We start from the raw sequence: 13,031 nt of genomic DNA on the forward strand, positions 1-13,031 counted from the left end.
AGTGCTCTGCCCACAGAATCTACAAAGATTTACTGAGTAGTTCCATTTGATCATCCACTCATTTCAGAAAAATATATCACTGTAAGAGAATTCTCCCTGAAGCAAATAAGTGGCGTGTCATAAAAATGTAAGTAATAACCTTTGTTAAAATCTCAAGGGCATTTATGGTTGTGTATTTAAAAATTATTCAATGTACATACAAAGTCCTTTTATACTCCAATATCTTTTCAGTACAGAAGGTTGTAAATAAATGTAATCAAAAGAGGTGAATGCCAGTTAAAATGAATATGTCTGAAGACAAGGAAAGTTTTTAATAGTGATATAAGCCTTAACAAGGAGATAGCCAAGGTTTTGCTTTTTGAAATGGTTTATAACATATCCCTAGTAAATCATAAGTTAACAGATCCTCAGTAAGTCAATCTCAGCTTTTGGTTCACTTTCTTAGGGCAACACTAGGAAATATCTTTCAAAGTGGAGAACCTAACAGTAAATACCCTGTATTGTTTCGAAGAGACAGAAAATGCTCAAAAGTTTCAGATGTTAGTTTCCAGAGGATGACAAACACTTAACTACATAAGAATCTTCAGCCTTTCCTGGCAGGATGCTGTTGTCAAATTCAAGGCGCATGGGCAAAGTTGGAGGTAGTTTCATTTTTTAAATTGACTTAGAAAGTCTTAATAATATATGTACATTTCATGAAAATATGAGCCTTAGTATAATGGCTTCTTTAGACAGATGGGACTCAATTTATGTTCTACATGATTGTACCCAAGAATTTTAGGCTTAAGATGTTTGTCATAAATATAGTTAATCTATTATTTTATGAGGGACACTAAATCTCAGCCTCCTGGATTTAGATAGATGTATGTCAAATTTATGACGGCCCTTGCCTATAAATGACAGATGCTGCTAAAGCGGAAAACTATCATTTTCTTCTACTCAACAGCACAAGGTCCTGTTGCTAGAGACAGAAATGGGGGAAGAGGCAGTTAGGAAGACCTTGCTGGCTAATGGATGGAGTCCTGCGGCAGACAGCGGAAATGAGAAGTTGTCATTTGCAAAACTTGGCCCCATTTGTAACAACACATAAAAATTGTGAAACACACAGGGGAACCCATAAAAATGACGAGACAAGGGTCTCCATTTGTATTCTTGGCAGAAAAACTCTTTGACAAAATTGAAAATGCACTTTCATAAGGCAACAGGGTGACCATAAAAAGATGCACTGCTGCCTTTCCAGGTGAATCAGACTGATCTACTATTTAATAACTGCTCTGGATTCACACCTGAGGAATTGACACCATGCAAAAGGCAACATGCTGAAAACTAAAGTGAGCTATTCTGAGGTAGCCTATCTTATTTCCTTTCTTCTTACATCTTTTTCTGAGACTATCTTCTCACAGTCTCCACGGTATGGTCATGGGTATAGGATAAACAAAACCATCTCCTTGTCCCCAGTGGAAATCTTTAAGATGGACTGATTCAAAATTCTACTGGAAACATGGACAGCGTTCAGGACAACCCAACTGGGCTCTGTAGGAGGCAGTTCAAGGCTTCTGCCATATTGGCAATACCCTTCCGAGTGTGACCTCTATCTCAGTAAGTATATTTGTCTCTAGACACGTAAAGTCAACAATTGTCAAGCTGGAGCTTTGAGAACATTTGTCATTTACCTGAAATGAGTGTTTTCATTCAAACTTGCCCTTGAAAAGATCTGTAACTTCTAAAGCTTTGTTCTATTACAGTTAAACGCTACAGACAACATACTGCAGGGGAATTAAGGATTATCAATAAAACAAAGCCTTAATGACTCTTTCATTGCCATAGCTCCTACTAAAAAATATCAATAGTCAGCAAGCAATTTAAAAAGTAATATATGGTCCTACTACTAATTCTTTAAAACAGTGGTTTACTGATTTCTGACTTTGCCCATTGGGATACTTGTTTTTACTTCTCCAATCAGAGAAGTTTAGAAGTAATGGGAATAATGGAATATGCATGGAACAACAAGCCCTGAGCTCCTGCTCTGATGCTATTGGGGTATGAGTTGTGCAAACTTACACAAGTCATTTAACCTTTTCAAGACTCGGGTTCTTTGTTGTAACCATATTTTTGGGAGCAGCTTGAAAGTGATGACTATATATTAATTTCCTTTGCAACCCTAATATCCAACACAGTGAAAAGAAAAACCAACACTAGCTTGGAAGCTCTTTGAGGGCAAGAAAATGTCTTTCTGTTCATTATTGCACCCTAGTATCTGGTAAAATATACATTAATACTATACTATTTACTATAGACAATAAATATTTGTTGAGTGAATAAATGGATATAAAGCTTGTTGCATGAATGAATGAAAAATGGATACTAATTTCAGCCCTCCCTGTCACAGGGTTGTTGAGAGGGTCATACAAAAACATATATGTGACTGGATTTTATAAACTGAACAAATTTAAGGTGTTCCTATTGTTGTATTTCAAGCAGAATATGCTGGTTCCATCATCTTTGCTCTTAATTGCATTTATAAATATATCTATAGCATTTTGAGTCATTCCATCTGTTTCATCTGTTTAGACAGCAACTGATTAAAGGCTGTTTAGCTCTAAATAGCTTTATATACTTTGAACTAGAAATGTATTTTTCCCCATCTTAATATCTAATTAATTTTAAAAAAACATCTCGTGCTAAAGACTAGACATATGGACCATTAGGTTGACTATCACAATATTTTATCATTAGATTGATTCTCACAATATTTTATTATTTTCAAGAAATAAGATTTTTCAAAGGCTCTGGGTTTTTGGACCTGTTATGGGTGGTAAAATGCTGTCACAAAAGAGCATTCAATTTGATATATAGGCCATATTATCACAGGGAAATGTACTGTCATATGGCATTATGACACTTGAACTCCAGGGAGAAATTTGGGTAGAGTGTCCAATATGTTCTAGCCATCTTCCTGAAGCTGCCTAATGCTTGCTGTGTTTTGACCCCAATTCTCCCAAAGCACATTTCTCCTCCCTCCTACCATGTTTTGAACTCCCGTTGATACATCATTAAAAGTTGGGATAGATCCTAGGAGACCAAAAGGCCATTTCTCTGGATTTTACATTTAATTCTACCCCAACTTCTCAAAAGTAAACGGGACAGCTATTCTTTTTTTTTTTTTTTTAAAGATTTTATTTTTTCCTTTTTCTCCCCAAAGCCCCCCGGTACATAGTTGTGTATTCTTCGTTGTGGGTTCTTCTAGTTGTGGCATGTGGGACGCTGCCTCAGCGTGGTCTGATGAGCAGTGCCATGTCCGCGCCCAGGATTCGGACTGACGAAACACTGGGCCGCCTGCAGCGGAGCGCACAGACTTAACCACTCGGCCACGGGGCCAGCCCCCGGGACAGCTATTCTTACTTAACTGCCTTTAATGAAACATATTTATTTTTTTTCCCAATCATGTGGTCAGAGATTTTTATAATCAACGAAATTCTTGCTATTGTAGTTTAAACTCATTTTGTTTACTGACCTGAGAAAGAAAGAAAAAAAGAAAGCTTGCCATGACACCCTGGAGTTTTTTTATCTGATAGCTCCATTATGACAAATCTCTTCGTATTGCACAGATCCAGATACCAGAATCTATGAAGCAAATTACGTTTCCAGACGTAACATAAGAGAAAAAAATGGTTGTCCCACGTGCCAAAATAGCAGGTAAGAAGGCTTTTCTAGCTCTTGGAAGATGGTTAGGCCACTTCTTAGAAGAAATACTCTGTATTCTCAAGGAGCAGAGAGAGGTCATCTGTGGGTCTCATGCACCTTGTCAGATACTCTGAAATCACCCTTTTCCTGACTGATGTTCAGGGAATTTCAGGATCTGTTCTCCCAGAAGCTTCTTCCCTCAACAACTGGCTATTTCCTCTCCCTCATGATTCGCCTTCATTGAACAACATTCTACTGCTAGGTTACTGATGCTAAAACATGAAAATGGAAATTGAATTAATCAGTTCTATAGATATTGTGAATGCCTGGATAGCTGAAATCTGGCAGCTGAGACCTCAAGTAACTAACATTTTTACTTTTCATTCAAATAACTAACAATCACATAGATACTGCCTAAGCCCACTTGACAGGAGCTCTTCATTAAGAAGAAAAAGACCAATGCTAGGGAATTTCAGTCTCCTAAGATTTGCTAGTCAACCATGACTTTTCACTGTGACTTTTACTTTAATTTTTGGCTGACTCAGAGGCAATGTTGTCAGAAATAAAAGATTTCATCCAATTAAGTGCCACAGTCACCATTCTTCTTCCCTCCCCCACCCCTCTACGTCTCACCTAGACCATTTATGAAGTTTTCATGTCTTCTTTTCTTCTAAGACAGGTTTTAAATGAAATAAGAACCCACTACCAAAAAAATCTATGATTCTGACAAAGCTGTGGAAGCTTTTTAAGGATTTAGAAAGGTAGTTAACAAAGGTTATGTATTACACTATTTAGACCCGATTTCCCATCTGGGCAAAACTTCTAATTTCCCAACTTGAAAATTCTACAAAACATATGTGGAAATTCTTGCTTAGTAGCCAACATTCAGTTAAAGGTGACAAAAGAATATGTCTCTATTTAGCAAATACAACCCACTTTATTTTTAAAACAGTGCCATCTTTCAACAACTTTGGTATTGCTTTTGTGGAGATAATAGAACAAATAAAATATTTCATTAGTATTAACATTTATATAAAATATGGAGAAACAAAAAAGTAATTTGAATGACCCAACCAATGAATTACCAAATAATTTATACAACTTTTGAGTAAGGAAACATGGAAAATGAGGTAACCCTAAATAATAGGTGGTTTCCATTACATCTAGTCCAATTCTGCACAGTGGCATGGTAAGGGAGGCCGGTACTGTTGGACCACAGGTACTCTGCGGGTGGATAGGGAAGTGGCAGAGGAAGCAGAGCGTGCAGGACTGAAGACTGCCTCATAGCTCCCGAGGAAGTGATTCTGTGGTTATCTGTCTCCTCCTCACTCCACTCTCAGCCCCTGGGGTTCTTCTAGATCCCACTTCTCTTTCCTTGTTTAGAACTCTGCTGTACTTGACCCTGGTTGCTGTACTTGACCCTGGTGCGTTCCTGTTGCTCACTAGGCAAATCCAGCTGCTCAGGAAGTCTCTCTGTTTCACAGAGCATTCGCCAGCATTCGAGGGTTGAAATAAAAGCCTTGAATTGTTAAACTTTCTTTTAACATAAGCTCATTGGGCACCTTGCAGGTATAAGGCGTGTCGTGATTGTGACCCAGGCCCCTTTATGTGGATTTTCTTTTTCCATAGCACTCTTTCCTTAGGTCTATCCCCTAATCTTTGACTTTCTTTCCTACTTCCTTTCCTCTTCTTCCACACCTTTCCTTCTCTAATTGCTTTCTATTCTTTTATTGATTCTTCTGTCATTGAGACTTCTCTATTTCCATTTTTAACACTTTCTTCTGCTCATTACTTTTATTACTATCCCTAGAGCAAACCCAATTCCCAAAAAATAATATAACTTAAGGGGAGCAGTGAGCACACGCAATAGCAACATTGGAACATTTACAGTACCTACGAACCGTGCTACTAGCTCAAGACACAAAATAAGCTGAAAGAATGGAGTGACACTAACCTCCATTGTTCCATCATTTTGCTTATGAGTATTGCTGCAGGTAAAGAGTATAATTCAGGCAATAAAACCTTTGACAGAGTTCTGTTTCATAGAGGCAACAATATTGTGTGGAAAATGAAACCAAGCAGGAAGCCAAGCAATGATAGATCCTGTTCTTCCAAATACTGAGTAACCTCCAGCAAATAACGGCCCCAAGGTGGACCTCGCCTGGGTTTGCTATTTTGTATTTTGTATTTTGTATTTTGACTCTAATATCTGATAGATCTGGGTTAAAGATTAATTAGATAACATACATAAAAAGGCTTTGTAACTTTAGAAGGGGAGAAGTGCAATGTAATAATCTAATATTTATTATCTGTTGATCACACGACATGATTTAGTGATTCTGTTATACAAAGAACAAAAAGTCTTTATTAACCAAATTTGGGTTAGCTCACTAACCCAAATAACCTTCCAGGCTGCCAAGTTTTGGAACCAGCATCTACGGGACCTAATCAATAATGGTTCCTTCCTACATCGTCTCTCTGTCTGACTAGGCTTTTCTGAAACTTCCTCTCACAGTAATGGATTTGCTCTTTTCCAAAGGCCCTGGGCAGCCACAGGAAAGCCTTCTTAAGTCTCCTCCTCAAATTCTACAATGATTTGAAGAGCAGAAGAGAAGGGTAAGGGTGTGTGTGCCTGTGTGTTTGTGTTTCTAACAACAGAGAGGTCCCTAAAGAAAGAGTCAAACATAAGAGAAAAGGACATATTTTCTTAATCTCCTTTGATAGACACTGTTCCTCAATTAATCACGGAAACAAGATGACTTAGCCATTGTGGCCTCCAGGGGCAGATATGAGTGTGTGAAAGCCTGTTTAACATCCAATTTCATGGTATACATGCTAGAAAAATGAATTTCTTCCCTTCTCTCTGAATCATTCAGTTTGAAGCTACTCAGAAAATCTGCTGATTCATTGGGATTATGAAATACAGACTCTTCTTAAGAGGCACGCCCACTAGTAGCCCATTTCCAATTATAGAAAGTTCTTTTGTAGTCAGTTCATAACTTTGTAAATAGTTCCCTTCAAATCCTCAAATTCGTTTGCAGCTCTGAGGGGAACTCTGTGAAGATCTTCAAAAATCAAAATCTTTTATTATGGAACACATTTCCAGATCCATTTAATGATGCCACTCAGAAAACTTCCCCTTTCTGCCCTTCCACTCACCTTTACTGGGGTGAGAGAATATAAAAACGTCTATTTTATTTAAAAACAAGTTTTAAAAAAAGTCTGTAGTAAAAACCAAACATAAAATGAATAGAAAGGAATAATAAACTTGGTATTTTAGATGCATTTCTTGATTTTTGTCTAAACACATTTTGACTAAGCTGCCTCTACTTATTTTCATGCATAGATACTTATATAGATATATTTACACACACACATATATACTTCAATGTATATATTTAACAATATGGAATGGTAACATCAAATGCTTAGATTCCGGGCAAACACATAACCCTTCCTGTGAAGGAAACATATTCATATTATAAGAACAAACCATGGAGAGTAACATGCAACAGCTGAGGGGAGGAGAATGGGGTTGGGGCAGGGGACCAGGAGGAACACAAAGAATGTAAAGAACAAAAAGTGGCATTGACCTGATTTGTCAGAGCTGTTGCCTGTGATTGGAGTGATGGAGCAGCTGGGATTAGCCTTTGCGCTGTCCTTGGAAGAAACCATTTTGGGTTTATTTTTCGTTGCCTCTAGTGCTTTGACCTTCTTGGCATGTTTACTTCCTTTGTAGTGGGCCTCGGCCTGGCTCTACAAAGGAGAACAAATCAGGCTCATTTTCTGCTACTTACAAACACCACAATGGATGATCATGCAGGAGAAAATACATTCAATCATAGGAACCACAGACATTTACAACTCAGCCCTCCACTACGTTTTTGGCATTTAATGGTATACCAGGATCTAAGAGGTTTTTGTATATTGAAACCTTCTACACAACACAGAGGATCTGCGTCTTTACAAACCAGACACTACGTGAGTGGACAACAGGGTCAGGGCAAAACTGGGATGAAGGTGAGCTTTGTCACCAGTGCCCTCTCACCACTGCCCGTTGCGGTCACTTCTCAAACATTGGGCCGGCAGCAAGCTGCTTCCTTTGAGCATCCTACCCAGGCATGTCCTTCCACAACCATTCCATTTTGTTTCCTTTCAGCTGCAAACCTGTCCGTCTGCATCTACTTTCTTCTGGGCTCTGCTCTGAGAGCAACTGGTGGGACAAAGTAGCCTGCTAGTGAGTGGAAATGGCACTACAATTTGGAGTCATCTACATGCGCTTCGTGCGTCATTTTGATGATTCCAGTTCCAAGAACAGATGATACAAGCCACAAAGCAGGGAGGGACAATTCTTGTTTGTGATCTCACATGTGATTCTGAAGTCAAAGCAGTTAGCCTTACATTCACTCGTGCACAGAGCACAGGTGGAACCGCGACTTCAATACTAGATCAAAAGGAAGAAAGAGATCAAGACAAGCGATGACTAAAAATCTTCAAAAGACAAAAACAAAGTACAGCAAAACGAGAAAAACATTTCGTCAATTTATTGACATTTGGAAAATTCCCCTCTGCCTAAAGAACAAGGATTGTATCTTTTTGGCATGTCATGCTAATGTACATATTAACAAAGGAATCTAAGTATATTCACTTCAATTTTATTTTGAATAGACCCTGAAAATGTAAACATGCATTTGGTTAAAAAAAACAAAACAAACTGAAACATATTTTCTATATTAGCTTAGTTATAAAAGTGAAATGGATGATAAACCTATCATATAAAATGAGTTTGATTAGAGGATTTCTAAAGTAATAACTTTGTTTACATCAGTTTTCCTTATATACCCTTGTGTGTTTGAAGGTGATTATGCTAACATTTTTATTCATTTTCCTCAGCAAGCGGAATACAGGTGGAGAGTGTGTGTGTGTGTAAGTAGGTAGGTAGAAGTGACAATGGACAGAACGAGCCAGGTTTTAATTCTATATTTCAACTAAAGGTATATCAGTTTTGGGGCTGGCCCGGTGGCGCAGCGGTTAAGTGCACAGGTTCTGCTTAGGCGGCCCGGGGTTCACCATTTCGGATCCCAGGTGCAGACATGGCACCGCTTGACATGCCATGCTGTGGCAGGCGTCCCACATATAAAGTGGAAGAAGATGGGCACGATGTTAGCTCAGGGCCAGTCTTCCTCAGCAAAAAGAGGAGGATTGGCAGCAGTTAGCTCAGGGCTAATCTTCCTCAAAAAAAAAAAACAAAAGTCAGTGTTTTCCCTAGCATATAACCCCAGGCACCCGAGGTCAATAGCCCTGTATTGACTGTACACAATCCCTAACCTCCTGAATAGCTTTTCATAAATATCGCTTTAGATCATCATTGACTTATCACTGCTCACAGTTGGTTTGCCCAAGGACTTCTCTTCTTGTTCTCCGTCAAATTGAAAAAAAAAATCTCGAGGGAGGGGAAAAGTGTAACATTATTTTAAGTCCTTTATTTATTACCAACCAAGAATGGTTAAATCAGCTCATATAGTTGGGTAGCTATAAATTAAGAAAATACACAACATCTTAAAAATTGATCATGTGAAGTAATATTAATAATGACTAATATCATTGAGACAAATGACTAATATTATGGAGCCTCTGCCAAGCACAGTTCAAAATGTGTCAGCTCATTTCATCCTCATAATACCCTGTGAGGTAGTACCATTAGTCAGCATTTTACAAACAGAAAACCAAGCCTAGAAAAGTTAAATGACTTATCAAGTCACACAGGTAGATGTAGAAGGCACTTTGTAGGTCTGAAATGCTTCCATGTGCACCCCTATTTAACGACATGTTCACACATTTACATACACAGACTCACACTAGGTTAACATTATAACTTTACTAGAAGTGAAAAATTACACACACAAAAAGCACACTGCTTTTAATGACTCAGTGAAGGATTATATTTTAACACAAGTTTATAAACCTAGGGAATATCTGCTTAATTCATGGGAAATTTACTATCATAATACCAGGCCTGATCCTTCTGGTGAGCAGCTAAGAAAGTCTCGCTTTTTAGGTATATAACAGTTCCTACAAGACATCAGAAGACCTCCTAATAATTCATCTTTCCAAGTATACTAAATAGCGTGATGTTACTTTGGTGCCTTTTGGCAAAAGAAACATGGTTCCCTGAATAAAACCAGCTAGCACAAGATAAGCAGAGTGTCATTTCCTCCTTATTATTTCCTGGCATCACTGCAGAAAGTTAACAGCATCAGTTAGCACTTGGGTTAAAGATCCAGCTAAGCGACACCTCAGTGGATGCCAAGATGGAATCCAGTGCCCCTAGCCATGGCCCGTTTTCCTTTGAGCTCTGGGGCATGGAGAGAGGTGCAACAAGGGCTCGTAGCTTCTACTGACTGTTGTTTGGGAGAGATTGTGGAATAAACACAGTGGCAGGCACTCACTCACAGTGGGCATCTTTCCCATTCCCATGTGGTATTCTTAGTAGTAGCACTTTGCTATCCTCAGGACTGTATCTGAGAGTGTCAACACCTTCTAAATCCTGGGCAAATCTTCAAGTGAAATGAGACACTGTTAAACAGTAACACGATTAACCTGACTTCATTATCTAGGAATTTCCTTAATTGAGGAGTGAAAGACACAAGGACAAGAGCCAGAAAACCCATGAACTAGGAAACACAATCAAGTCCAATCAACAATGGCTCTTGTGTCACTTCTAAGAGACTTGGTTGACCAAACCGACTGACTTTACACCTCGATGACTAATCAGTAGACTCATGTTTGTCTAGCACTAATGGTTTGCTTTCTGCTTCTCCGCCAAAAGGGCTGCTGTGCCCCCAGCTGGCAGTGATCATAGAAATCACTTGCCAAGAGTTGCCAGAATGAGAGTTGCCTAAGCCACCATAGTGACCTCCACACAAGAATTCGTGGTTATCTAGGTTCTTCTCTCAGCGGTCACTCCAGCAGCTATCTGAATACCCACCAGTAGAGGTGTAGCTTTGACAGGAAATGAGATCCTGGAATGTTTTCCTTCCATTCATCTCCATCTTTGTTATTAAAGCCCTTCACTTTTCCAAATCCTCTACATCTCTCAGGACTCTACTAGTCCAAACAAAAAAGATAAAGAATGAGATAATGTATTACTTGAAAAATAAAAATGTAATAATGAGAACTTGTAAAATTCACTGTGCTCCCATTTCTGTTTTTTACTTTATTTCTAATTTGGATTTCAGAGACGTGGCTAGGATTTTGAAACATGATATTAAACTGTGTTCACTTTGTGTAGAAAGAAAGTCCAAACACAGAATCACAAAGAGGCCTGGGAAGGGCAATGTTGCTGGAGAAAGTCCTCAACTACGTATTTACCAAAAGAACCAATCTTGTTGCATTTAAAAAAGTAATTAGAACTGTTCTCATAATTAAAGAAAAGTACATCATTAAAACTATTGGCATCTGTTTTTTCTGAGACCTTAGATTTCAATTTGTTAAGCAGTGTTATATGGGAAATAACAGAGGTCAGTTAATTTTCAGAAAAACTCCATTCACTAAAATGCCAAATAAAACAGATGTCAAATGAACTACCAGGCTAAACTAACAAGGGGAAACGTGATTATTTATTCCACAAAGAATTATTTAGCACCTGCCATGTGCTAGACATAATGAAGGATTAAAAACAAAGACCCCTACTCGCAAGAATGGTACTTGGAAGAAAAGACATGCATGCAAATAACTATAACCCAAAGCAGAGAGTGGAAAACGGGAGGTCAAGAACAACAAGGAAGTCTGGGAGTCAGAGCAGAGGTAAATCTTGTCGGATTGGAGGGGATCATGGAAGCTTCGTGAAAAAGGGACATCAGAGAGGGCCCTGCTCTTGGGGCAGGGTTCTGAAGTGGCAGCGTGCAGGGGAGGGTTTCAGCAAAGGGGCCAGTACACGCCAGGGCAGTGAAGTCCTGTGAACGATGCAGTGCTCCCGGGCACATTCGCTTTTCGGCATCTCTAGAACACACAGAAAGAAAAGGAACAACAGGGCAAGGCCGCCGCATCATGGTACCTTGAAAACTATTATCCCCTGTGGAGCAGAAAAGAGATAATAGTGTCCTACAATTAAAAAAGCAAATGCTGTATTGGTAGGTATCTTGTATAGATGGTTAGGAAGTAAGATGTTGCTTTTACATCATAGATTTTAACTAGCTTCAAACCATAATCCCATATTAAAAGAACAACTAAATTATTTATGTTGAAGCTTTAATAATTATTTGAGATAAAAACATAGCGCTTAATATTATTATAGACAAACATATTAAGAAACAAACCAAAATTAGAGTAATAGCTAAATAATTACTTGAATCTTTGCTTTAACATAAGACTATTTTTACCTATTAAAATACTTTTTGCACATACTTATTGCATTGACAAAATCATACACTCACAGAGACAAAGCTACAACTTAGGAAACATAAGATGCACCCAAGAGAAAGGCTTACGTAATCCAAAGATTGCTAGTAAGTCTTTCTGCTGATATTTGCAATTGTAAGGCCTGCAATATCAGTAATGACATACTACTGGCTTTGATATTCACTTCATTCAATCCTCATCTACTGGGATCTGTTGAAAACAAAGTCCAGATAAAATTATAACCATTGTGAGATTTTTAGCTTAAAAAGACACAAAGTCTTTGCTAATTTCTAATTTACAGCTAAGTGAAACACTCCAGGTTGCTGTGGCCTGTCCAGGGTCACCACCTGGCTTAACTCCAGGCGGAGTGGAGCACTATTCATATCTAATTCAATGCAAATGGTGTCCTGCAGGGCCAGATTTCTGGCTATGATGTTTCACATTTACTGTTTTTAAGGTATATATAAAAAAAAGCCATCAACTCCAAATATTTCTTTGTTACTAAAGAAGAATGTGGTGGCTCTCTAGGAAGAAAATGAGGCACACTCTAGACTGCTAATTCTCTTTGGGTCTAATTTAGATTCTATCAAACATCACAAGACAGAAGCAGAATTCCTGGGTTGCAGCTGCTTTCAATTGCCACTATTTGAATAAAAGAGCATTACATACATATTCGTTCACATTATAGAAAAAGTTCCACGTAGGCAAATTAACTAATTTCTTAAAATGTTAAGATATTTAGTGGGCTTCAAGTTAATTTTTCAAATGTAGCTTATTAGTCAGCTAAGAGAGTCGATGCTCATGTTTCTGGTGCATGATTCATTGGTGGAATTACTTTACATATTGAAACATGGAGAAGCTATAAATGAACCTAAGAACTATGACAGAATTTACATGATGAATTAGAAAAACACTGACATTTGAGTTTAAAATCATCTGGAATATAG

The 13,031-nt window shown here is 38.3% G+C and overlaps 1 protein-coding gene across 12 annotated transcripts in view; it reads right to left on the minus strand.

Annotated features, from left to right (window-relative positions):
- The window catches only part of ZNF385B (zinc finger protein 385B), a 387,462-nt gene that overhangs the window by 24,225 nt on the left and 350,206 nt on the right, over positions 1-13,031 (minus strand). For all 12 annotated transcript variants that reach the window (XM_044768627.2, XM_044768623.2, XM_070508197.1 and 9 more), the window contains one exon: positions 7,278-7,440. In XM_044768627.2, coding sequence (XP_044624562.1) covers positions 7,278-7,440 — 163 coding nt within the window. The remainder of the gene's footprint in view (positions 1-7,277; positions 7,441-13,031) is intronic.

Source organism: Equus asinus, chromosome 4, assembly GCF_041296235.1.
Source record: "Equus asinus isolate D_3611 breed Donkey chromosome 4, EquAss-T2T_v2, whole genome shotgun sequence".
NCBI lineage: Eukaryota > Metazoa > Chordata > Mammalia > Perissodactyla > Equidae > Equus > Equus asinus.